At 46.0% G+C, this 26,994-nt stretch overlaps 2 protein-coding genes across 3 annotated transcripts in view; one reads left to right on the forward strand and one right to left on the reverse strand.

Annotated features, from left to right (window-relative positions):
- GKN2 (gastrokine 2) overlaps positions 1-26,994 on the reverse strand; it is a 307,921-nt gene that overhangs the window by 213,710 nt on the left and 67,217 nt on the right. The window contains exon 1 of one of the 2 annotated variants that reach the window (XM_019440609.2): positions 18,792-19,061. The exons of the other annotated variant lie outside the window; for it this stretch is intronic. The gene's annotated coding sequence lies outside the window, so the exon portion shown is untranslated. Of the gene's footprint in view, positions 1-18,791; positions 19,062-26,994 lie in introns of those variants that run through there. 2 annotated transcript variants of the gene reach the window in all.
- The window catches only part of ANTXR1 (ANTXR cell adhesion molecule 1), a 218,874-nt gene that overhangs the window by 153,700 nt on the left and 38,180 nt on the right, over positions 1-26,994 (forward strand). The window contains exons 15-17 of the mRNA XM_053890755.1: positions 3,367-3,462; positions 3,980-4,147; positions 15,011-15,091. Of these exons, the coding sequence (XP_053746730.1) occupies positions 3,367-3,462; positions 3,980-4,147; positions 15,011-15,091 (345 nt within the window). The remainder of the gene's footprint in view (positions 1-3,366; positions 3,463-3,979; positions 4,148-15,010; positions 15,092-26,994) is intronic.

Here is a 26,994-nt window from a genome sequence, read left to right on the forward strand (position 1 = left end):
ACCCTCCATCCCTACTACTTTGCTCACGCAAAGCAATGTGGCTTAGCCTGTCTGTCCTCCAGTAATCACAGAGGATTTGTGTACCAGAAGTTCTATCTCACCCTGCTAATGTTCTTGAAGGGCAGTGTGAGAGGGCCTCTGCAAGAGAGACTTTATACTTCATTCAAGGTAGAGATTCACTTCAGGTGCTGCCGATTTTCTTTGTGGCATTGCTGGGGACTGTGATTTTACTCCATCAGTTTTTGGCCAAATGAAAAGACACATCAAAGATTCCCTTCTCTTCTGAAGATTGCAAAACCCTCCCGTCTCTAGAATGTGTAAACAGAGCCATGGTAACTACAGGGAAATTCTGACTCTCCCGTTGGTCAAACCCTGGCCCTTTGTGTTGTCTTTGCTGTTGTTGTTTGAGTTTGGCAGGCGAGCTCGGGTCAGGGGATTACACGGCAGGCTTGGTGGAGCAGATTGAAGTCCCGGCATTTCCTGTTGTGGGAAGGCCAGCCCCTGCTGCACATGCTCAGGAGAGTGCAGACCAGAGGCTGCAGCAAGTCCGTGGTGGGAGGGAGGATGTAAGGAAGAGCAGCTCTGGGTGCAAATAGGGGGGAGATCCAGGCATCAGGGAACAGGACCAGAACTTCAACTCCACTGGTCCCTTCATTTCTCTGGATCTGACTGTCCTCTCCTGTGCAACGAAAAGGCCCTAGTAAATGGTCTCCAATGTTTGTACTCCTGTTCTTTAAAAAAATTAGGAGACTCATGAGACCATTTCAGTTCCCTGCTGAATAAGTCAGCTTTATTCTTGGAGTTTCTTACATGCTTGGTGCTGTTATGTTCAGTTTTGGGTGATATCATTTCATTTATCTCCTTTGGGAAAGAAACTGCACTAGACCAGGAGTGAAGCCACATTTCCTATATGACACACAGACACATACACCCACCTCCAGGGATACTTGAACCGTGTGTGTAAGATACGTAAGGGTCTTGGTTTAACATCCTAAGCCTTCTGAGATTCTATCATAAAGTAAAATAGTGTGAACGTGTTATTTGGGGCCCTTTGGTGTTATTTTACTATTTTATCATGTGCTACAGTCATAAATCTTCAAGATTAGCAGGTACAAGGGGGAAGAAGTAGAAAAGTAGCATTTATTTGGTACCACCAAATGACTGGAAAAGCAAAACCAAAGGACAAAACCCAGAACTTTGCCAACACTGAGAAACAAACGGGAGTGAGGCTACCTGGACTCGAAAGCAGTTCTGTCACCTATAAACTGGGTGACCTGAGACCCTTAATCTCTCTATTCCTCCTCCCTAAAATGAACATAATAGCACCACCTACCATGCCGCCTGCTGTGAGATTAAAAGGTTAATGTCAAGCACTTGGAAGAGTGACTGGCACATACATGGTAAAGATTTCCTAAATTCAACTGGTTATCATGAATTCGGTATCTGGTTATTGATCACCTCCTGTGAACCAGCTCCATACAAGACCTAGAATACAAGGGTCAACAAAATACACTCTGTGTTCAGGACCCACACTCCCTGGTGAAGAAAGACAGATCTGTTTTAAAGAGACAGAAAGACCAGCCCAGTATCAGCTGCCAAGATGTTGCAAATCCTCTGGTCTGCTGTGATCGTGTCTTTTAAGATATATAAATTTTTTTGATTTTCTAAAAAGAAGCCTGCCCGCCCCAAGCACAGTAAGTCACCCAGAGAGTCTCCATGTGTTACTGTTGTGTTTTGTCATCTCTGGGTCTCTGTATTGCTGACCACTTGTCCTTGCTTTGTTCCTTGCCTCCTGCATGGGATCCCCTTTCCACCCACTGATAGAATTGGCCCTACCTAGGACTCCAGTCTGAGTCCTTGACTCTCCAGTACCACCAACACAGGCTGTGGGAAGCAGGCTTGTTCTGAGGATTTTCAGCCTCTTTGGCTTATTCTTCTGTTTTGCAGACTCCTTTTTTGCAGCTTCCTTTCTTTACCCAGGAGGGAAATCATGCTACTCCTCTGTCACCCACCTGTGACTGTAGACGGTGGAGATTTTTCTCCTCTCAACAGGAATAATTACGGTGCCAAGATAAGGAGCAGTTTTGCTAATTATCCTTCTCTTTTCCATCCATAAAGTTACAAGTTCCTCTTGTTTTTTCCTTTCATCTTAAAAAATACAGTAAGCGCTAGCTTCCTGTCACTGAACTAAGTGGCAGACACTGAGTTAACTGCTTTATTTGAATCACTTCATTTAATTTGTTTGTAAATTCAACAGATAACTCTTGGGCACCTCCCACATTCTAGGTGCCATTCTAAAAGCTGAAAATGCAATGGTAAACATGACGAGTAAACAGAGGCTTCCATGGAACTTACACTCCAGCCAATAGTAAATAAATATGAAGGCATGAAAGGGTCCATAACTGAAACTGAAACAGACTGATGGGATGAGGAGACTGGGGCTGCTTTAGACGGATGTCCAGGGAAGTCCTCTCAAAGAGTGATAGGAAGGATCTGGCCATGAGAAGAGCAGGGCAAGAGCATTCTTGGGTCAGGGGACAGCTTGTGCACAGGCCTCGAGACAGGAATGTGCTCTTTGAGGGACAGAGGGAGGGCAAGCAGGCTGGAGTACAGGGAGGTGGAGTGTGGTAAGGAAGAAGGCTGGAGAGGTGAGCCAAGGCCAGAGCTCACAGGGCAGAGCTGGGTTTGGATTTTCCTCTGCTGCTTTGTGGAGAACGGATTGTAGGCGAGGAGCACAGCAGGGAAGCCAGTCAGTGGCTACTGCGGTATCCTACAGAAAGCGGAGGGGGCTTGGGACCAGTGTGGTGGGGTGGGGATGGAGGTGGAGGTGGAGAAGTCATAGCTGTGGGGTCTTTTAGAAGTAAGGTCAACAGAATCTGCTGGCAAATTGAGATGAGGTGGGGGGAGGGGGGATTCAAGGGTGCCTCCAGGCAGTGCGGAATACTGCAGGATGAGCAAGTTTAAGATGAGGAGATGATGGGGAGACTCCTCTTTGAACATTAGTCCCCTGAAGGGAGATGTCAATGTCGAGTCAGCAGTTGGGTTCAGAGGAATCGGGGATAAAGATAGAAACACAAGTCATCAGCATGTAGATGGGATTAGGTGAACCGCCCTATGAAAGAGTAGAGATGCAGCAGAGAATGGGTTCCTGGATTGTACTACAACCTAAGGAGGCAGGAGTGCTTTTACCCCCGCTTTACTGATAAGGAAGATAAACTCAGATAGCTTAAGTGACTTGCCCCACGGACGACCTAGGAAGCTCTGAGGTTTAACCCAGGCAGTCGATTCCCATCCACTTTGCCAAAGTGGACACGTACGTACAGCAGTGGTGCTTTGCTTCCTTCATATATGACAATCTCTCTGCAGGAAGAAGATGACGATGGTCTGCCCAAAAAAAAGTGGCCTACTGTAGATGCCTCTTACTACGGTGGGCGAGGCGTTGGAGGCATTAAAAGGATGGAGGTAAGATACAGCTTCAAGTACTCACATCTATGTGCCGACTACTCCGTGATGGAAAACCAGATAAAACTGGTGAAAGCTCATACTTGAGGTCTGGTGGGAATTTGGATTATAAGGCGTCAGATGGAGAGATGGCAGGTACACCCCTTTAACTGTGCACCCCCATATCTTGCCCACCACTTACAGTAATTTATCTGCTCAAACACCTCAGTGGTTTCCTCTCCCACTGGAATACAGTCCAAAGTTCTTTCTTGGGCCTGCAGGGCCTTTGTACATGCTGTCCCCAGCCTGGACAATTCCTCCCCTAAACATCCATCTGTGTGATTTGCTCTCCCTGCCCCTTCAAACCTCTCTCTTTCCCTTTTTCCACACCCTCCTCTTCCCTGGCCCTAAAAACCCAAAGGAATTGGGGAGTGGGTAGCACTCACATTGCACATCACACATGTATGTATGATGCCCATCTCCAGAGGCATTTTACTGTATTTTGTCATTTTGTTTTATTATATGTTATTTATTGTAGGTTCGCTGGGGAGAAAAGGGTTCCACAGAAGAAGGTGCTAAGTTGGAAAAAGCAAAGAATGCGAGAGTCAAGATGCCAGAGCAGGAGTACGAATTCCCCGAACCTCGAAATCTCAACAACAACATGCGTCGGCCCTCTTCCCCCCGGAAGTGGTACTCGCCAATCAAGGTGTGTCCCTTTCTACTCAGAAACCCATCATCTCTCCTGATAAAACGCTCACATAGTAAGACTCAGATTCTTTTGACATGATAAAATATCAAACCAAATCCCAGGTATCACAAAGGAACAAATTTCTAAAATCATGGACTTAAAAGTACACGTACTTATTTTCTCTATTTCCACATTATCAAAGTTGAAACTAGGCTTTTTAAAATCACCACAGCTGGGGTGCCTCATGGTTCAGTTAAGCGTCTGACTCTGAGTTTGGGCTCAGGTCACGATCTCACGGTTGGTGGGATCGAGTCCGGTATCAGACTTTGCACCGACAGCACGGAGCCTGCTTGGGATTCTCTCTCTCTCTCTCTCTCTCTCTCTCTCTCTCTTTCTCTCTCTCTCTCTGCAGCTCCCCCACTCATGCTCACTCTCTCTCTCTCTCTCAAAATAAATAAACATTTTTTAAAAATTACCATGGCAAACTAGCAGAATCCAAGTGGACTATGAGTCAAGAGACCGGAGTAGTAACCCCAGAAGATCACATAAATTCCTGTAACATCTCTCAGCTTCATTGGTAGACAGTTCCACTATCTAACAAAAATGGCAGCATTCCTCTTGATGCCTTATCTCTCTTCCTCTTGCCATAACACAAGCCAATTCCCCTTTCTCCAAGCTTCCCGCCAGTGCGTCATGTGTTGGCCATGGATTTAGGACTCACTCGTCCTGTCTGTGAGCAAAACCACCCCCCCCCCCCTTTTCTTTTCTCCACTATCTCTCTTCCCCTGTATATCTCCAGAGCTTAAATCTCTTTGGCTTATTAGGGAATTTCAGCTTATAGAAGGTAGCTAGTGCTTCCTGAAGACTTCTTTTCTCTTCCTCTTGTTCTTCCTCTATTTCTATACTGCAAACAGAAACTGGGCCAATTCCAAGGCCTCAAGTCAGAAAGACCCAGTTTAAGAGCCAGCTCGCATCACGCACATATACACATGCACCCACACAGTCTTACCCTTCTTCCAGTAAGAGCAAAAATACCATTCATCATCATTCACTGAGTTATTTGCTAATTAAAAAAAAATTTTTTTTAATGTTTTATTTATTCTTGAGAGAGGAAGAGAGACAGAGCATGAGTGAGGGAGGGGCAGAGAGAGAGAGGGACACAGAATCCGAAGCAGACTTCAGGCTCTGAGCTGTCAACACAGAGCCCGACATGGGGCTCGAACTCACGAGCCGAGCAGTGAGATCATGACCTGAGGCGAAGTCAGATGCTCAACAGACTGAGCCACCCAGGCACCCCAGTTATTTGCTAATTTTAGAGCAGCACTTCTCCTATGAAATCAAAAGAAATACATTTTTTTTAATTTTCTTTATTGCTTATTTATTTTTGAGAGAAAGAGAAAGAGACAGTATGAGCAGGGGAGAGGCAGAGAGAGAGGGAGACACAGAATCTGAAGCAGGCTCCAGGCTCTGAGCTGTCAGCACAGAGCCCGACGCAGGGTCGAACTGACAAACCACAAGATCATGACCTGAGCCAAAGTTGGACGCTTAACTGCCTGAGCCACGCAGGCGCCCGCAAAAGAAATAACCATTTTAAACAATGGAGTGACATTTCATTGGTAATTGTCTCTTCTCAGCCAAGCTGGCTCATGCTCACACTAATTGCAGTGTATTTTCGTTTTGGTTTGCTGTGTTTAAAGCAAGGAGATTCTTTTTTAAGATAAGTGCACCCACCCCCTCCCACCCCACCCCACCTCACCCCACCCCAGCCAATGGCTTGAACTCTGGAAAGATGTGGGCGAGACGTAGCTTGCTTAACTAACAGCTGGTTGCTTCTAATTATTTTCTAATGCAGAACATGCAATGGCGTGCATGCATGTGCAGACAGGAAGGAGCCAAATAGAACCTCAGAGATGAAGAAGAAAGGGAATTTTCTATTAGGTCGTTTTTAGGCATCTGTACCTTGTGACTAACATGACATATTTGGTTATCGCCAGGTTTTCATTTCTGTAATCCTGGACTTTGAAAGAACATTAATTCTGTTTGAAGAATCCAATTTCTGCTTGAGAGAATGTTATTCCTCCATCACCAGTGGTTTAGGACTGAGTTTTATGAAGTAAATAGGGATATAAACAACTAGATGCATACGTCTAAAAACATTCCCAACACCCACTTGGAGTTAGCATCAACGAGCGTTTGTTGTGTACCTAGTATGTGCTGGGTACTGCCAGATACTAAGTATACAGAGGTTCTCAACCCTGGCTGAGTATCAGAATCACCCTGAGAGCTTTAAAAATACAGATTCCCGGGCCTAATGACTTACTCTCACAAAAGGCTTTCATAGGCACACAGGCTGTCTGTCACAACTTGCTTTGCTTTTTCTCGGTGAAACTCCTTTTCCCCCCAGTGCCTACCTTTCTAACATCAAAACTCCCTAAGCCACACCCCTCTGTGGCCCCCAATTATCGTTACCTCCACAGCCTCTGCTCATGAGCCTCCTCCTTAGTCATTGTGTCCCACTGCTGGTTCTCACAGTGTGGTCCCTGGACCACCAACATCAACATCCCCCAGGAACTTGTTGGAAATGCACATTCTCAGGCCCAACCCAGATGTACTGAATCAACAACTTCAGGGGTGGGGCCCAGCCATCTGGGATTGAACAAGCCCACTTAAGAAATTGTCACCGAAGGGGCGCCTGGGTGGCTCAGTCAGTTGAGCGTCCGACTTCGGCTCAGGGCATGATCTCACAGTCTGTGGGTTCGAGCCCCGCATCGGGCTCTGTGCTAACAGCTCAGAGCCTGCAGCCTGCTTCCAATCCTGTGTCTCCCTCTCTCGCTGCCCTCTCCCCCACTCTCACTTTGTCTCATTCTGTCTCTCAAAAATAAATAAATGTAAAAAAAATTAAAAAAAAAAATTGTCACCTAAGGTTCCAGCCACACTGCCGTATAGAAGGTTCCCTGAGGGCAGGAACCTTGGCACCTGACCAAAAGATCATGACCATACCTCAGTAATTTGTCAGAAGTCTCTGCAAGGAGGCCCACGTTAGATTGCATAGCCTATTTCTACCACAGACGCAACTGCGGGATTAATGTTAAATGGTTGAGAATCTGAGTGTCAAGGAAGCCCCGGACAGCCAGATGGGAAAGACGTGTGATGTCGGTGGACGGGCACAGCCCCTCAGCAGTACTGTCATACTCTGACATGGGAACGGTCACTTTGCCTTCCTGCTGGTGGAGCAGCTCAAGCCAAGGCCTGCTCGGCTCCCTCTATACAATAGTCTGCTAGTGTGATTGCTCATGTGTGAGTCTTCTCTCCACCAGATTTGACCCCCTGGGGGCACCACTTCTGCTTAACTCATCTTTGAACCTGCAGGAAACAGCACTGTACCTGGCATAGCACAGGGACTCTGCCATCTCTTGTTACAGAGCTGACACATAAGTTTAATTACAAAACCACTCCCAGAGTGTCCTGCTGGTGAGACTATCTCCTGTGACGTGCACAGATCGCTTTGGTACCATCAGTTCAAGGAAGGTGACATTCTTCTTGCCATCCCTTTGAGGGGAGGAGAGAAAAAGAGGTCACCTTATGTGTTGAGGGAAGGGTGAGAACAAGGAGGTTTCAGAATAGAAGCACAGAAAGGAATTCAAAAGTAAAATTGTATACTGTCTCTCGAGAAGAAGGGCAGACTTGCTCCCAGAACATCAGCATTCATATTGTTTAACAAGTTTCATGCTCCATGATGAGCCCCATCTTAGCCATGGTGCCTGCGGATGTCACTGGGCCTTGGAGAAACATTTAGCCTCACATAGTGCTGTAAACTCTGCTTCCTTTTCATGAACCCTCTCGCTGGATTTGTCACAGTCTGGGCAGGAAATAGAAGCACACTCAAGAGGGTTGAACTTTTGGTGAGGGCAGGGTTAAGAGAACCCACAGAGATGGCCAGGGATTCAGGGACTGGCAACCAGTGAGAGCTGTTACCTCCCTAGGCCTGAAGGATAAGGACGGGAGATGGTATCATTTGAGCCAGTGACCAGAAGAGGCCACCCAGTGGGAGCTGTGGCCATAGCAAGGGAATCAGCAATCTAAATCTGCCCTACCGCCTGTTTTTTATATGACCCACAAACTAAGAGTGGTTTTTATTATTTTTAAATGGTTTTGTAAGTTCCTATATAATACCCTAGAGTTTGCCTCAAGCTACAAAGCTTAAAATATTTACTCTATGCCCTTTACAGAAAATGTTTACAGATCCCTCTCCTAAAAGAATGCAGCCACCGAGGAAGGCAGGGGGTCAGGGAGGGAACAGAAGGAATAAAAGCCCTGACCTCTCCTTCATCTTGCCCTCATCTCCTTCTGGTACACCTATCGGCCAAACCAAAGGGCAACCAGGTGGTGTTTTCTGTAGAGGTCAGGCCTCTGGGGCATAGAGCTAGGAGGACAGAGAAAGGCGGAGAGTGGATGGGGGCATGCAGCTCATGCAGAATGACCAGTCCATTCTCTGCCCCCACTATAAATAGGGAGAACACTCCCACCCAATGTAAAACTTTCAAGAGACACTGGAAAGACTTAGCTCCCCAGGGAAAGTGGTCAGAATCATACACATCTTTAAATGTATTGCATTCGACTCACTTTTTTCATGCATGTTATAAAATCGATATGAGAAGCAGAGAGGCAGGTGAGCGCATCTGCTAAGCAAACCCAGGAGGAACTCATCAAGAGACGAAGTCTCTGATTTAGGGCACTGACCACAGCAACCACACTTCACCCTTTCCTCATTCCAGGCTCATGACCAGGAAATTTTCCGATATTTGGCCTTAATTTTCCTTTGCTCCGTTTTCACCCCCTGGATTTACAGTACCCCATGCTTCTCATTAAATTGGGACTGACCATTTCAGACAAGTGAAGTAATGCCCAGATATATGGCCTCCAGATAGATTAAAACCAGGACTGTTTTCAGGTTTGCTGGAAGGCTTGCAGCCTTTAGAGAAACCATTTTCTCCCTTTCCAGTAGCTCCTCCACAGGACTGAAAATGGCAGAAGTGACAGCTGAAGGACAAAAGCCAGACCCTGGATGGCCAGGAAGACTGGCTGTTCTTTGCACGAGAGCCAGACCATGAAGGGGCAGGGTTAGGTCATACTCATTGTGAGGCCTGGGAGGGGGTGGGGGGGGTGGTGGTCTTCTGTTCTCTTCATTTTCTGTCAGGCCAACCTTCATCCCTGGCCTACAGCACCTTGACCTTATAATCAAGCAGCATTCAGTCATGAAACCATACTGGATGGAGCCCTATGTAGCCCAGTAAGACATACCAAAGCCTTAAGTATTGTCAGATGGGCTGTTGATGTTAAACAGACGTTTTTTTATCCCTTTCTGGCTACTTTTTATAATGGCTCCAAACTTTTTTTAAACAAAGACCAAAACTAAAAAAGAACAAAACAAAAATCACCCTGTGTGAGTGTGTGCTAGTGTGTGTGTGTGTGTGTGTGTGTTTCCAACGTTATGCATTAATTCATTTCATCTGAGGAGAAGCATGGGCTGCAATATTTACCATAGATTTTAAAGTGTAAAAATTCAGATGTTAGTCTCTAACAGCTCTATCGTTGACCTACCCTCAAAATTCTCCACCTCTGACTAACTTACAAGCAGCTCAGGCAGACAACCCAGAAGAGAAGACACAGCTGCTGCCTGGCCAAATTTTTTAAAAAGGAGAGAAAAAGAAGCTCAGCCACAAACCCCAGGCACCACGATGCTTTGAATGACGGCTGCGTAAACATTCCCCACCCTGCCTTATTGTTTAGGAAGAAACAAAATGGAGAGTTGACCTAGAACTCCCAGTTTGCCTGCCTTTGTGGATTGGAAGGTAGTCTGAGCATGAGGTACAGTGTGGAAGCCTGAAATTGGTAAATTTCTCATTTTATAGTGAAAATGTATCAATTTCCTATGAAAGAAAGCTATATTTAAATTCCAGCTAATATATTCTGACAGAGGGTCCCAAGGTTAATAGGGAAATCTTTATTTCCAGCTTCACAGAAGCAGTTGGGCATTTCTCCTGGGGAGGGACCATGTCTTGAATTGGGTCCTATGTAGAGGCCTGTGCATGATGGTCACTCAAATCTGAGATAAATAGGGAGTCAACTCAAAGTCTCCTTCCCTCCACCCCCAGACTTCGGGTAAATCCCAGGAACCGGTTGGAAAAATCCCCTGAGGCTCTTCACACCCCAAAGGGATATTATTAAAAACCTCATTAGCTGCTGTCTTGAAATGACAGCTTTCTGCCTCCATTCAGAAAAATAAAGGCACCAGCAGCTTTTGTTATGCACTTCTCTTTGACCTTAGGGGGTAATTTTGTATCCTCTTCTTGGTTAGAAACCCACTTTTCTAAAACTTCCTTCAGCTCTTGCATAAAAAGCTATAAAAAGCTGACGAGGGAGCAGAAGGAGAGGTTGGGTGTGTGGATTACCCAGATGGTGTCCTATGCCACAGAGGTGGGACTTTGGGCTCACTGGTGGCACCGCCAGAACTCAGAACACTGAGAATACAACTGGAACTAACTAACTGGTCTCACCTTGGCCAGAGGAACCCAAGGACAGCAGCTCACCTGGGTGAAATGCATACTGCAGGCCGGGCACAATTCCAGAGGCTTCCCACACACCACACTCTCGCTCCTTTATTTTACAACAACCCTCAAAAGTAGAAACTACTACTACTCCCATTTACAAATGGAAAAATTAAGGCACAGAGAGGTTAGGTGACTTGCCTAAATTCATACTGCTAGTAAGATGTTTCCTGGTTTATTTTATTAACTGCAAAGCATCCATTAGAGCTAGCAATGAAATCTATCATTAATCAAACAGGAGAGAGGACTGGGGGGGTGGGGGTGGGGGGGTGCCCGGAGGTAAAGGACCAATCAGGAAACCGTTGGCAGGATGAGTGACAGATGATGAGGGTCTGGGCCAGGCAGTAGCCATGGAGACAGTGGGGCAGGATGGACAGGAAGCAGTGACAGGAGAGCTGTGACAGGGAGAAAGTCCACAAGACATGGTTGGAGTTGAATATGAGGAGGTGGCAGAGGGCAAGGAGGTGACAGTGAGTCTCTGGTGTCCAGCTTGCCCGTGTGGATGTCGGCAGTGCCAGGAACCAAGCAGGGTATGCAAAAGGAGGAACGGGTTGGGGAAAGATAGCTAGTTCCGTTTTTAATACCTGTGATAACTTCTGCATGACAACTAAGATTTGGTAGGTGACTGGATTGGGAGCTCAGGAGAGGACTAAGCTGAAGGTAGAATTTGTGAGCCATCAGCAGAGAGATGGAAGTTAACCCCAGAGACTAGGTGAGAGCCTTCCAGGTGGATCACTCAGCCTGAGGGAGAGGCTTGAAGAGGGCTGAAGGGAGGACCAGGTAGAAGCTGAAGAGGCCTATCCGGGGAGGAAGGAAGGAGCAGGCAGAGGCTGATGGCACTGAGGCCAAGGGAAAGTGTAAAGAAAGGACAAGCCCAATGCATCAGATCGAAGAATCAAGTAAAATGCTGGGGCACCTGGGTGGCTCAGTCGGTTGAGCCTCCGACGTCGGCTCAGGTGATGGTCTCATAGTTTGTGGGTTCGAGCCCCGCACCAGGCTCTGTGCTGCCGCTTGCTCAGAGCCTGGACCCTGCTTCAGATTCTGTGTCTCCTTCTCTCTCTGCCCCTCCCCCGCTCACATTTTGTCTCACTCTGTTTCTCAAAAATAAATAAATGTAAAAAAAAAATTAAAAAAGAAAAATGAGACCCAACGGTGGCCAAGGCACTTGGCAGTTGGGATCCATTGGTGGCCTTAGCAAGTGCAGCTTGGTGAAGCACTGTGGCCAAACGCTGCAAGAGAGGCCAGCCCACAGCATGCTGGAGGGGAGTGAGAAGTGTGGCCTGAAGGAAGTGGGCAGGGGTTGGCCGAGCACAGAATGGAGGATGGATGGATACACGCTTGTCAAGTTCACATTATTGATTTCTTACACTCTATATTGCATTCTTTTCCATCTTTCTTCAGAGCCTCCCAAGTGATCATTTTCATGACTTTGCCATGATCATAGGTAACATTTAACGAATACTTTCTTTGAGCTAAGTATCTAACTTCAATATCTAACTGGGTAGTTACCTGATAGGGTAGATAGTACCATTGTGTCCATTTTAAAGATGAGAAAAGTGAGGCTTAGGGAGATGAAACAGCTCATCCACAGCTGCAGAACTGGGAGGGCCAGACCCCAAATACCAACTCAGGCAGTGTGAATTGTCACTTTTGGCTTAAACGTCACACTATGACCTGTTGCCACAAGAACACCTAACTTACTACCGATTCTCATGGTGTTATGCATCCAGGTGGTCTCTGCTCTTTTGCTCTGCCCATAGCTTCAGATATAAGTTTCTGCAAATATTCTTCCCATCCCCATCTTACTGCTCCTCATTTGTCAAGCAGTTGAGTGATTAGCACACAGAACGCTGTGGGTGGGCTGATTTACAAGGCTGAATACTGGGAGTCCCCCCAAAATAGGGAAAGAAAAAGAGGCATTCATCCAGGAAATCCACCTGGTTTCATCCTGAAATATAAATGCTTACCCCAAGGAACCTTCAAGGAAAACACTTAACTGATGATTGAAATGGCTTAATGCAGAAAACCGTGCTGAACCCAGCAGCAGTCCCCTCCAGCTTTCTAAAGTCATTTCAAAATATTTTTAGAGGCTTTTGTAAATACTTGGCCAAAAGAGATGAAAAACATAACACTTAGCAAGACAAAGTTTAACCCACAGAACTTGAGCAACAGTTGATAGAAGTTCAAGAGCACATTTTATTTGAATCTAACCCACCAGAAGAGAATGCCAGAACATGAAGTCTTCAAGATGACATTCTTAAATTGATGCTTCCTCTACAAAAGCTTTGTATCAAGGAACTTGAAGTCTCTGGACTTCCCCAGCCTCTCAGCACCATCCTTCAGGGTCCTCTTCCAGATCAGTATCTTCAAACATGCCTCACTGAGACCCAGTAGGAAATACAGTTTGGCTCAGTACATAAGTATGTGTGCGTTGAATGTGCGCTAAAACACTCACCAATATACACACACCCATACACATTTAACTGATACAAATTTGTCTCAAAATAATAGTTATCTTCGTTGTGTGCAAGTGACTCAAATATTCTCTTTCCTATTCTATTTTGTTTCTTAAGAATTCTGGTCCTAATACACAAAACTGCCTCATGAGGGATTGAAGAGTTGCAACCTACCATTTAGAAACCCTATTCTAAAGGATCTAAGTCCAAGTACTCCAGCCAGAAGATCTGCACAAGGAATATAATAGAAAGTATATGAGCTCTGGAATTACACAGCCATAGGGTCCAATCACACCTCCCAATTTACCAGCTGTGTGCTTTAGGCAAGTTAGTTGTTAGTCTGACCTTCCATTTCCTCTCCATAATCCTTTGGGAGTTTGGGAGAAGACGCATGTGAAAGCACCTAGCCCAGCACTTATTCAGTAGCACTGAATGCATGCATTCATCCAACCAAAATTTACTGAGCACTAGGGCTGGGGGTACAGCAACTAACAACCCAGTGACACCTCCGCTTTCATGGAATTGACATTCCAGGTGGCAGAGACAGACAATAGGCAAATAAACAGAGTACGTCAGGGATCAATAAAGCCTGTATTTGTTTCCTATTGCTGCTGTAACAAACTGCCACTAACTTAGTGACTTCAAACAACACAATTTTATTATTTTACAGTTCGGGAGGTCAGAAGCTCAAAATAGGTCTCACTGGGCTCAAATCAAGGCGAGGCCAGGGTGGCGTCTCTTTTGGAGGCTTTAGGAGAGAATCTGACTCTTTGTCTTTTCCAGAGACTAGAAGCTGCCCACACTCACTGGTTTATGGCCCCCTCCCTTCCCCAAAGCCAACAACCGTGGGTTGAATCTCACTCACGTGGAATCCCTCTGACTCTGTGTCTGTCGGCACAACTTCTCTGACTCTGATCCCCCTGCCTCCCTCTATCAAGGACCCACATGCTTAGGGTCCACCTGCATAACCCAGGATAATCTTCCCATCTCAAGATCCTGTATTTAATCACATCTGCAAAGTCTTTTGCCATGGCAGGTAACATATTAAGGGTTAATACGAAGAGCAAAATTCAATAAATGTCATTGTTGCATTTTAGTATTTGAGACAGGGGAAATGAGCCTCCATTCAGCATGTCTAGGGGACAAGAATGGCCAAAGGCATTAGGCTCCCTTCATCATATGCTGTGAAAACTTCACTGACAGACTCACCCTTCTCACATTCAGCCAATTACCTACAACTCCAAAGGGGTTGTGATTTTGGGTATTCTGAGATTTTTCATAATCTGTCCCTTGAGCCTGGGATTCCTGAGCAAGTCATAGGTGCCGAGTGAGCCCAGGGATCTGCATCCCAGGGGCCTTCAATTGGTCTGGCCCCATCAATAGTTCTGTTTAGTAGTTTTCCTGAATTTGTCATCATTGTTTCATTTGTGAACTCTGGGCATTAAGTGGGAAGAAAAAAACTTCAGTGGAAGTTGAAAAGATTGACTTTGGTGTGAGGATATGCCCAGAAACACAATGACAGCAAAAGCTGAGAGCCTGAATGCACTTCTCTGCGTTAGCAAATTTGGGACAGTACCGAAGTCTCATGCATGTATCCTGCATGCACATCAGGGTCTTGTTACATGTCTCTCCTGCAGCCCCCATTTTGAACTTAGGGCCTGGAGAGTCACTTATCCCGTTACGACCACATTGCCAGGGGTACGTTGTTCCCATGGCTGAAGAAGCATGGAAAGTTCCACATGTCTATGTTGGCCACTGCTCTGGTTTCACTTGTAATCTTGATGCATTTGGTGTTTTGTTTTGTTTTGTGTTTTCAGGGAAAACTGGATGCCTTGTGGGTCCTACTAAGGAAAGGATATGATCGTGTGTCTGTGATGCGTCCACAGCCAGGAGACACGGTAGGATTCATTAATGGTGTCATACATACTTTGTTTTTCTCTCTCACTCTGAATTTGGTGAGCTAGAATAACTCCAGATATATCAATCTAGCTGTTATTTCCTGTTGTGACAAATCAGATACTAATTTTCAAAATTCTGGGTTCTTTACAAGACCTTAAGTGTTGACTTGCTTTTCTGGAAAGGATCTTGACAGAAATAGGTTGAGTTAAACTTCCTAGGACTTGAGCTTCTTATGTTATAGGTACAGCGAGTGAAAGAGGCAGGAGTGGCCCTTCCCTAGGCTGTGCCAGGAGAGAGGCCTGCTGCTCCCCAGCAGCGGTGGCCGGTGGTGACCAACAAGATGCACAAGATGCCAGAGCCACAAGGTGGGGCAAGGGAATGGAGGCCACAGAAAACATCCACCCTCTTCCAGCAGGTGTCAGACCCAAATGGTCTAAGACCTCAGGAGGTCCTTTTACCCTGGTAAGGATTTGCCCCAAAACTGTCAGGGCCAAGCTTAGAGTGTCTCCAAATACAAGGAGGCAGAAAAGGAGGAGTCAGCAGAGACCGCTAGGAACCATCTAGTCCATCTCCATTTTGTGAATGAGAAAATGAAGGACAGGAGAAGCTGAATAACTTGTTCTGTTCCCAAAGTAACAGTGCTGGAAACAAATCCTGTTCTGCTGAAATCACACTGTTGCTCTGTCTTCTCCCTAAATTTTACAAAACAAACTTGGGACGAAATCCTCCCTCAACTACCAGCAAACCACATCTTCCATCCACTTCTCTGGATGTCAGGCACATAACCCAAAAGCAAAATAAAGGTGTCCGATTTGAAATTCCTTTCAAATCAGGTAGAGAACTTCCTTCTTGGCGGGAAAATTCCAGGCAAGTTACTTAACCTCTCTGAGCTCCATCTTTATAAAGTAAATGATACTGTGGCTGTTTGGAGAAGATACTTGTAACGAATCTGGCCCAATGTTGAACACCTAGGAATGCTCAATGGTGATTATGATGATTATTTACATCACGCTTTTCTACTGCCTGTGAAGGGCTGATACAAAAATTCAAAGCATATTGCAACTGACGTGTATCAGGTAAGCCCACAGCTTTACTTACCCTGCCCACTGTTCAACGAGGCACAGCTCGTAAAACACAAGAGCACAGCCTGTTAGGCAGGCCCCTCTTCCTTTGCACTGATGACAACGGGTGGTTTGTGGCTGAGGGGATTTGGTCTAAAGTTTCATAGCTTGTGCAATTAGCTTTCCTGCCCCCAGGTTGTGGCAAAAAGAAACCAGGTCATATAAATGCGGGGCTGACTTGGCCCTCATGGCATAAGGAATTTGTATTTTGTCTGTCAAAGTCAACAAGAACACACTGCAATGGCAAATGTTAAAGTACAAACTCTCCAGTTAACAAAAATGAGCCCAGGCCATAAACTTTGTACTCAGGGTGGTATTTGGCCTTATAAGTTATACATCTGGTTTCTGTGGGAAATTAAGGAATTGTTTTAGCATGCATGAGACTCATCTAACAGATCAAGAAAAAAACAATAAGATACCCTAAACTCAGGTTCAGCCATACTATTTTTCCGTGGCAGACTATGCTGGTCAAGCGTACAAGAACATTTTTTTCAGAGCACCTGAAAAACATCTCCACTAAAATTTGTTAACGTTCCATTCTCCACTGACCAGATTGGCAGAAACAAATTCATAAGCTGAGTCAACCTGAGAAGGAGTAGGGGATGTTATCACGGATAAGATACAGAACCAACACTGTTTGGCATGAAAAGGCTAAATGGATAAATCCAACAATGGAATGCAAACCGATGGAATGTCCTCCAATGAATCACGCCTAAACTGAATCTCTTGCTTACTAATTTTGACCAAACGTTTGCATTAACACTTGAAGATGTTCTCTACACTTTTGAGAAACACAATACCACCTTGAATTTTCATTCTCCAATCACACAAAATAATAGACTTGAAGTACAGAAGGTCTATGAATTAGGATACCTTTAACCATATGCTCAGCGTTGTCACAAGTTATGATTGTCCAGCCTACTTTTAAATGGGCTTGCTTTATAGAAATCCTGATAAAATGTTAAGACACGTGGGAGGAACAGATGCAGAGAACTGTGTCTTTGTAGGTCACGACACAACGATGGCCACAGACATCTTGATGTACACGGAGTTGTACAACAAAGGTCACAGATTAGGAAGGAATGGGCATTCAAAGCTGCCTTGTGGCAACTCAGGAAAGAGTTCCAGGTGAGGGAGGACTATGTCATAGCTGTGTCTACATGTGTATTCTTTTTTGTCCTGCATAACTGTAGGAGACTCCCTACAGATCTCCATTACTTGCATGGCAATGACTCTGTAAGAATTCCTCAGCACTGATTTATGGGGCTGACCACATTTTCCATAAACTCAAAATGACTACATCTAGGCATGTGCTCGTGAACAAGAGTCACAGGTTCTGAATTTTTCCTTTAAAACAAAAACAAAAACAAAAATCACCTAATTACATTCTCAGTTACATTCTGAATGGTTTCAAACACATGTTGACCTCACAGAAACCTGGCAATGCTTCCTCCTCTGTTCCTGTGTGCCCCATCCTCCCCACAGTTAACCCACCCCAGCCCTACAGATGCAGACAGGGGCCCACCAACAGAGCCTTTGAGGCTGCCTGCCGAAAGGGCTGAGTGCCTCCAGCCTCTACCACAGAGTTGAGGGCTGGGGGTGCCTAAGCCCAGAGCCACACCCTTCCCTGGGACTGGCGCCCACCTCCTCAGAGCCATCCAAGCCCCAAGTCAGGGAAAACACGAATGGGGCCACAGCAGGAGACATGAGCCTTCAGTCTGCCATCACCCTGTCTTCCTTCTTTCCGGGGTGGGCTCACAGTCCTATTGTTCCTTGGTACCCACCAGGAAATCCCTGAGCCAACATCCAACATCAAGTGCCAGAAGAAACCACTTAAATAGCAGGCCAGCAACACATCTGATCCTACAATGTAAAGAGTTCGCTAAGCATTTGCTGAAACCATCCCTCTGCTTCCAGTATATAGCTATGCCATGCTCTTTCTAAAACACATATGTGAACATGACATTCCAAGGCTTCAGACTTGCAAAGACCAGGAAAAAGCCCCCCGAAATTGCTTGATTTAGAAAGGCTCACCTAATTTTAAACAGAGATGTAAGGGAGCTTCAGAAATCAGGGTTCGTGGAATCTAGTGGTTTTCAACCTGGTTGCACATTGTGATAACCTGAAGAGCATTCAAACGCTGATACTGGGATCCCACCTCAAAGGTTCTATTTCACTTGTCTGGGATGAGGTCTGGACATTTGGGATTTTAGAAGCTCCCCAGGTGGTTCTAATGGCAACTGGGATGGAGAATCAGTGATCTGGTCCAATTCCCTATTTTTCATCCAAGACTGCATCTTCTCTTTCCTTCTCCACCAATTTGAAGGCAACTGTCCACACTGCTCCAGAGACAGGCATAAGGGAAATGGATGATTACCATCTTCATGGGCTTCCACCAGTCCCTTTCCTTCTAGGAAGATGATTAACATGGATTCAGGCTACTATCTTATTGTTTCTGCTTAGGGGGAAAGGATGGAGAAAAGGAAATATAACTCTGCCTCACATGTTTGGGTTTTTTTTCCCGGATAGAATTCAATCAATATATGGGCCAGTCTAAACCCTCTCCAGTTGTTTTTACCTCAGTTTGAGCCATCCCACTTCACGTGCTCTGGGAGGGACCCACTGGAGTTGGATGTCTTCTTTGTTTTCAGCTCCTCGGTTTCTCCCAGATCTGACATCAGAAGGCCGGTACATTCCATGACTATCAGCAAGAACAAAAAACTCAGGCACATTCTGAGCTTGTTTTGCAAGGCTGGGCCTCCTTGCAATCAGAAGAGACCCAGGAAAAGTACACACATAAATGTACATAAACAACGTTTGAAACTTATTTGAAGCTCAGCCCCAGAGGTTGTGAAATCCTCTCCTGGAGCTCCAGCCTCAGGCTGCTGTCTGTGCAGCTGCTTCCAGTAAGGGAGCTAGGCCAGTCACATGGGCACCATGTCTCCCTGCTGTCGCTGAGGCCGGAGTGAGCTGGGCAGGTTATCTCGTGCTCAGCCCAGTCCTTCGAAAGCAGATGAGCCTCCCGTAACATAAGCAAGTCAGAGAAAAGTGTCTGCATTCTGTTTCTCTCTGTCTCTTTTCTCCATTTTTCACATTCCCTGTGTTGCCTCTTTCTTCTTCCCTCTTTAACTTGGCTGCCTTCCCTCAAACATTCTTTGATCAAACAGCTATTATGTTCCCACTAGGAACCCATCATAGGGCCGGTACTAGGGATACCAATTAGAACGGGACTGAATTCTGGCTTCCTGGAGTTGAATGTAGGACTTGGAAGAGAAGAAAGGGTCAAGCATTGTCTCAACTGCAGATGCTTATAGAAGCACAAACCCATTCAGAGCAACTTGGGGAAGGATGTCGATCTCTGTTTACAGAGCAGAAACTGGGGCTTAGGGTACGTTATTAACTTTCTGGAGGGCACACTGCTAGTAAGGGGCAGATGAGGGGCTTGAATTCGGGACTGTCAGAGACTAGGGATTCCTAAAGTCCTTTATGCATTCGACAGATCCTTGTTGAGCACTTTCTATGCGACTAGCACTGTGGTTGTGCTGACTGCTCACTTGCAGTGTCCTCGCCCTTGAAGGTCAGGGACAACAGTCAAGTCTCCAAACATCGCCCATGTGAAAGGCTGTGTGATGGAGATGAGCATGTGAGGTATGAAGGATACACCTCATGTGGGTGTGAGGGATACACCTAGGAAGGGCATTTCACCAGACTGGAATCAAAACCGACTTCTGGAAGTGACATTTAAGCTGAGAGTGGGAGAGTTAAAAAGGGACAGTTATCCTAGTGAGAAGGAAGCTTAAACAAGGACCCTAAGGGGTCCTTCTGGGAGACACCAAGAGCGGGGTATGTTGGAAGACAGAGTGTGAGGCAGTGACAGCAGGCCACGTGGGCTGCTGGTTGTGGGGGCCCACTCTGAGGACAGTGGAGAATTACACAAGTGTTTTAAGCAGTGAAGTGATCAGATTTGTGTTTTAGAAAAGTCCCACTGGCTGCAGCGTGGAGACGGTGGCAGTGAGGGATGGTGAACAGAAGCAGTGGCGAACAACGAGGAGAGTCTGGATTCCATCCAGAACGACTGGATTTGGTAACCGGCTGGCTGTGGAGGATGAGAGAGGAGGAAGTGTCAAGAAGGACCCCCAGAGTGTGTCTGAGCCAACAGTGATGCCACCAGGATGAGGGCGGGAAGACAAGAGCTTTGGGGCTGAAGACGAAGAATTAGCCTCATAACTTAGCAAGTTTGAGGCACTGTGGGAGCATCTCCAGGCAGAGATGGCCAGGCATGGGGCCAGGAGGCACTCATTCTCAGGGCCAGCACCTGCTGAGACCCGGGAAGGAGCACCTCCTTCGGGTCTGTGCCCTAGACGCCCCACCGGCCTCATGCTAGTCCCCGCCTGTGTTGGAGGCAGTTCTGCTCAGTAAGAGTTCGGAGCTGGAGGCAAAAATTTGGGAGTCGTCAGCATGGCAGTTGTGACCAGTGTGAGTAGATGGGGAACTAGGGAGTGTGCGTAGACAGAGAAGAGAAATCGGTTAAGCAGTGAACCCCAGGGTCATGTCCTTTAAGTCAGGGTGGGGAAAGAAAAAGGGAACAAGAAGAAAACTAAGAGACCAGCCAGAGAATGAAAAGGTGCAACAGGAGAGTCTGGGATCATGGAAACGGAGAGAAGAAGATACATCACTGAGGAGGTCAGTGTCAAGTGCTATAAAATTTACACACAAGCTGGCACCGGTTCTTTAATTACACAAGGTTATGGTGACCTTGGTGACCTTGGTGACCTAGGTGACTTAGGTTCGGTGGAATGAAAGGGGCAGGAAGGAAGCTTTGTGGAAAATGGGAGGGGAGAGCCAAAGCAGTAGCTGGGATAGCGCTGGAGTTGAAATGTGTCTTCGTTTTATTAAGATGGGGCACTAGAGCTTGATTAAGTGCTCGTGACAGGCCCAGAGAGGGAGAGGTTGAGGAGAAGAGCTCGCTGATGGGCTGGAGCCCTTAAAAGCAGGGCTTAGAGGACCTGGAGCCCAGGAAGTGCCACTCTTCCATGTGAATTAGGTAGCAGAGCCCAGGTGGGCTCTCAGATGTGGGTGAGAGGGCAGGAAGCCGCAGCACCCATTTGATGACTTCTGTCTCTCCCACGATGATGCTAGAGGAGAGGGGTGAGTGAGGGCAGAGTTCCTGAGAAGGTCGGATGAGGAGAACCAGCCATACCTTTGGAATCCCGTCGCTCTTGTGGGTCAGCGCCTTCTTTAGTTCCAGGGTGGACGTCTCCACCGCATGCAAGAAACATGAGTAATTCCAGATGCAGTGTTACAAGCAATTCACTTCAAAACTCCACCCCCAAGCGAACCCCCTTTCTGGTCCCTTGAATATATTGCTGTAGGTTTTATTTCTCACACGCAGAATGGAAATAATGACCTAGTTTACCCACAACACTTAAAGAGCAGTGCTAACTGCTTTGGGGCTTTTTGTTTCGTTTTGGCACCGGAGGTCTCCCCCTGTCTAAGAAGTTAAAACCGTAATACCTGACAACTACTAACAAACTAGTTTCATACCGGTTTATAATCAGCTACGGTATAAATTACTAAAGAATGGGATCCTTGTCGTATATAAATACTGTGACGTAGCACCGTGTCCCACAGAAGAGGCATCAATAACTATTCTTGATCAGGATTAGCTTAAAGCAGCGATTCTGGAATCACTCCATTGCTTTGCCATGTACCAGCTGGGTGACCTTTTCAGCTCACTTTCCTTTTTAAGATCACTTCCATTTTTCCGAGGAGTTGTTTGCAGGGCACACGGGTGCCTAGTAATGCAGGCTGTGCCCATGTCGGAGGGCCAGCCTGTGCACGGCTACACATACAAGCTCCCCGGTACGGGCACACATTCCGCCTCAGACAGGAAGGCCTTTTCCTGATTCATTCAAAGGTACTGTGTGGGTTAGCGGTGGCCCCCACCATCTGAACACAGAAAGCAATTAATTTCCTCCCAAGCATTGCTTTAGATAAACATCGGAAGATATTGCTCAGTCCAGTGGGTTCTCCCAATATGATCATCCCCGGCAACATTTTTTTCACTATTTCTTGTGCTCACCAAAAAAGTGTTTGCTTAGTTAATAGAGTTTTTGCCCTATCTTATCTTTTTTCTTTCTTCAGTTGTGATCATACTGCAGATGAGTTAGTATTACATTCTTTCATTTTATCCTATAGGCATAAGGGGGAAATAATTTTTTAAATCACTTTGTTTCCTAAGCAATTAAAATAATTTAAAACTTTTATGTGTGCTGATAAGACGTCCCTTCCTGAATATTGGCAATTTTAAAGCAGATGCATGTCTGGGTCAAGAAATAAACATTCCCGTTTGAGTTGCTTGTTGGTGAAACCACAGATCCAATTGGCTTATGTGCGGGCACATCAAATTTCTAACACACGCCCAAACAAGCTGGTGAAAATTGATAATGTGGGCATCCAGAATAAAAAGGTTGGTTGACATACTCTAAGAAGTTCACCTAGATCCTGCAGTTCTTTTTTTTTTTTAAGATTTTATTTTTAAGGGGCACCTGGGTGGCTCAGTTGGGTAAGGCTCAGGTCATGATCTCACGGTTTGTGAGTTCGAGCCCTGCATCAGGCTCTGTGCTGACAGCTCAGAGCCTGGAGCCTGCTTTGGATTCTGTGTCTCCCTCTCTCTCTCTGCACCCCCCCCCTCAAAAATAAACAAACATTTAAAAAATCTTAAAAAAGAAAAAAAAGATTTTATTTTTAAATAATCTCTGACTGAGCCAACCAGGCACCCCAAACCTGCAATTCTTGTCTCATTTCCCTTTCACAGAGAAACCTTTTGCATCTGAAACTCCTACCTTTAGTTTTCCTCTGAATTTGCTTCATTGCATCTCTAATAAACTCTATTCTGACAACACTGATTGTTGAAAATAAAATGGAGGGTGGCTCAGTCTGTTGAGCATCCAGCTCTTGGTTTCAGCTCAGGTCATGATCTCACTGTTTATGAGTTTGAGCCCCAATTGGGCTCTGTGCTGATGGTGCAGAGCCTGCTTAGAATTCTCTCTCTTTGCCTCTCCCCCACTCATGCTTGCTCACTCTCTCTCACTCTCTTTCTCTCTCTTAAAATAAATATATAAAAACTTAAAAAAAAAAAAAACGAACAGGGCAAATCCAAAAGCTGGAAATATTTACTCAGTTGGCTAAGTATGATCATTATCAGCAAATGGCTGCTGAGGTGCCAGGAAGGGCTCTGTGGAAAACGCAGACAAGCATGAGATGTGGTCGTGACACCAAAGATTGGTTCAGGATATAGAACAGATGGCGGTCAAGGTCACTCCCTGGGCAGACCAAGAGAGAGCTGAAGGAAAGGAGAGCAACAGAGAAAGGGCAATCACTGGCAGCCTAAGGGGACAGGAGGCCTCCCTGGGGACTGGAAGGACTTGCCCTGGTGTTGGAGGCAAGTTGGGACTTAGTCAAGCAGACAGGATATAGAAGGGCTGAGGTCACAGGTCTCCAGAACCAGGATGCAGCCCATAAGTGCACATGGCCGACAGTGAGGACACATCTCAGGCTGGAGTGGAGGGAGTACATGGTCCCCCTAAGGCTGCAGGGTGCACATGAATGAGATTTCACCACCTTGAAGGTCAGACTAAAAAGTGTGGACCTAATTCTATTACCATTGCGAGCTAATCATCTGGGATAAATATTACGGTGCCAAAGTATATTGTATTTTAAGACATTTTATCTAATACAAGTTTAACTAGGTATTAATAGTGTTTGTAACTTATATATAAAATTTGGCCACAGATGTCTTGTCTTATAGAACAGCCAGATGAAAATTGTTCTACAACTCAGGAACAGTGGGTCTAATAATGTTGGGAACCAGTTAATAGGCTATTGTGATGAGCCAAGCATGGATCATGAGGCTTGAATTTAAATGGTGACACAGGGAATGAAAAGACAGATGGCAATGTCTGAAACCGGCTGCAACATTGCATGGAGAAAGAGATAAAAAAATTTTAGTATCGGGGGTCACCTGGGTGGCTCAGTCAGTTGAGCATCTGACTTCGGCTCAGATCATGATCTCACAGTCTGTGAGTGTGAGCCCCGCGTCGGGCTCTGTGCTGACAGCTCAGAGCCTGGAGCCTGCTTTGGATTCTGTGTCTCCCTCTCTCTCTGCCCTTCCCCTGCTCACATGCTCTCTCTCTCACTCTCTCTCTCTCTCTCTCTCTCTCCCTCTCTCCCTCAAGAATAAATAAACGTTAAAAAAAATTTTTTTTAACTTTTGTAAGAGTAGATCATTTAAGAAAAAGAAAAGAAAAGCAAATTATAGGAAATGTTCCTAGAGGGTGTGATTTATTTTGGCAGAGCACCTTCCCTGAATATTTGAATTCTCAGTAGTATTTATCCAGTTCTCACCCTTGGAAATCTTTCCTTCACTGTCTCATTGGAGAGGGACATGAGTACTTGGAATTCTTGGCTCACTTTCCTGAATTTAAAAGAGAAAAAGTTCAAGACACCCTATGTCCACAGCAAAAACCAAACTGCACCCAAAAGCTGCAGTTAGCTTTTTTCAGAAAAGTCAAACACAAAGTTGATGCTGCAAAATACACCATCAAATATACATCTTGAGGGTTTTTTTTTTTTTTTTGCACCAACTTCCTTCCCTACAGTAGGAGGTCTTTCCAAATAAATAGATGGGGAGGCAGCTGATGTGGTTGAAGACTCTCCCGCCTCCCTCTGCTCCCTCTACCTCTCTCTTCCAGTCCCCCACAACTTAACCTCCCTTTTTCCACATGCGCGCGCACACACACAGACACACACACACCCATCATCATCATCATCATCATCATCATCATCATCATCATATTATAGCTCCTCTTAGGACTTTCATGTTTGAATTGCCTCATCTCCCAAACAGCCGCAGCAACAGAAGCTCATGTCTTGGTTTCAAGTTGCAAATAGCAAACAGAGGAGAAGTAAATACTAGAAGCTGAACAAGACAGGGCTGGGTGATAAAGACATCCCTGTTCAAATTATCTGACCTCACTGTTTCCTTCCAAACAGAATCAGGATTGAGCAGGGCTTGGTTCTAGAGTCAGAATTGCGCCCAAGTACGTAACATTTCAGGAAGTTTGCTACTTTCCTCAAACACGATGTTTATGTCTAGCCACTCGGCTGCCACGAGCCTGTCCCTCCAGCTGAGGGCATTGGGAAAGATCATCTCTAGGGACAGCCTGCAACTCTGCAATAGGCTTCGGTTGAGAATCATCCTAACCCCAGCTGATGAGGAGTTCTGTTCTGGCTAGAAGTGTGGGTTGAATCATAGATGACAAAAGCTGACCCAAGAGATAGCCTTCCAGAATTCACAGTGTGGAGAGGAGCCAGCCTCCTGTGGAACATCCAGCACTCCCAAGTACATTTCTTAGTTTCTCCCTACCACCACCTTACCTTATCTCCTTTTTACATATTGGGAAGATGAGGCTTGGATAATAAGGTCCTTGCTCTGTTCAGGGTCACAAAGGGAATTAGTGGAAGTGGCAAGACTAGACCCCACCAGCCCTATGCTGCCTGGCTGTCCTGTGTCCTCACCCCATGCCAGGAGAGGAGGGTAGGGATCGTGAGTGGTCTTGATCTCTCGAAGAGAAGGTAGGACAAGATCCAATTTTGGAAGGCAGGGTGAATCCATGCCAGCTAACCAACCACCTCCTTTTCTGTCCTTCTCCCTCTCCCACCTCCCAACACCTTTCCATCTGCATCCTGCCTAAGATGACATAATCACTGGTGTTCCTTCCACACTGGTCTGCTTTCCTGCACAGTGTGCTGTGCTCACAAATTACCTCATGTTCTTTGCACTTCCTGATTCCACCTCTCCCTGTCTCCCCTTAACCACCAACACCATGACTAGGACAGAGTGCACCCACTCGTTCAACAATTAGATCTTGAACTCCTACTACATAGCAAGCACCAAGCTCCACAGCAGGGATTTCGCATGAATGAGGTGGAGTCCCGACTACTACAGAGTAGTCAGGAAAGGACTAAGTTATACTCAATGTGATAAGTGGTGTGGAAGGGGAGAGTTGGGGATTCCATGGGAGCATAGAGCAAGGAGAGGTAACCCAGACTAGGGGATCAGGGAAGACTTACAAAAGCAGAGATCATTTGACTGTGACCTGAAGAATGAGCTTTCCCAGTGAAGAAAGGAAAAGGACTTTCTGGTTGGGAGGAATAGCCTGTGTGAAGCCCCAGGTAGGAAAGGAACAGAAAGAGGAGGCCCAGGCTGACCTTGGAGAGAGGAAGGGGAAAGCAGTTCCACCCACCTCCTGGCTCTGGCTTCTCCACCCTTTTGTCTCCTCACATGTTTCGGGTGCTCAGCACTCAGCTGCAGCCCCACTTCCTCAAAGATTCCCCCCTCATCCCCATCTGGCCCCTCCTTTCTCGGCATTCACAGCTACTGCTACAAAGTTCAGCGCCATTTTAGTTTAAAGTCAATACTGACTTTCTTTCCTGGACACGCTGCGATTAGAGGAAAGAGACCAGGGCTTGTTTTCCCCACTTTCTCTCATGGCAGTGAGGATGTCTCACTTTGCCTTCTTGTCCCAGGGATTGTGACTCTCTGCAACCCCCAGGTGGTCACAGCTGATTGTCAACTTTTTTGATGTTCCCTTTGTAGGCAACCGCATTTGTATTTTCATAGTAGGCAAAGATGTTTCAATAAGCCAAATCCTCTGCCTTTTAAAGAAAAAGAAGGTTCACACTGTCTTCTAGGGTTAAGCTTTCTAGGGGGCATCTTC

Source organism: Panthera pardus, unplaced genomic scaffold, assembly GCF_024362965.1.
Source record: "Panthera pardus isolate Hobbes unplaced genomic scaffold, ASM2436296v1 HiC_scaffold_25, whole genome shotgun sequence".
In the NCBI taxonomy this organism is placed as follows: domain Eukaryota; kingdom Metazoa; phylum Chordata; class Mammalia; order Carnivora; family Felidae; genus Panthera; species Panthera pardus.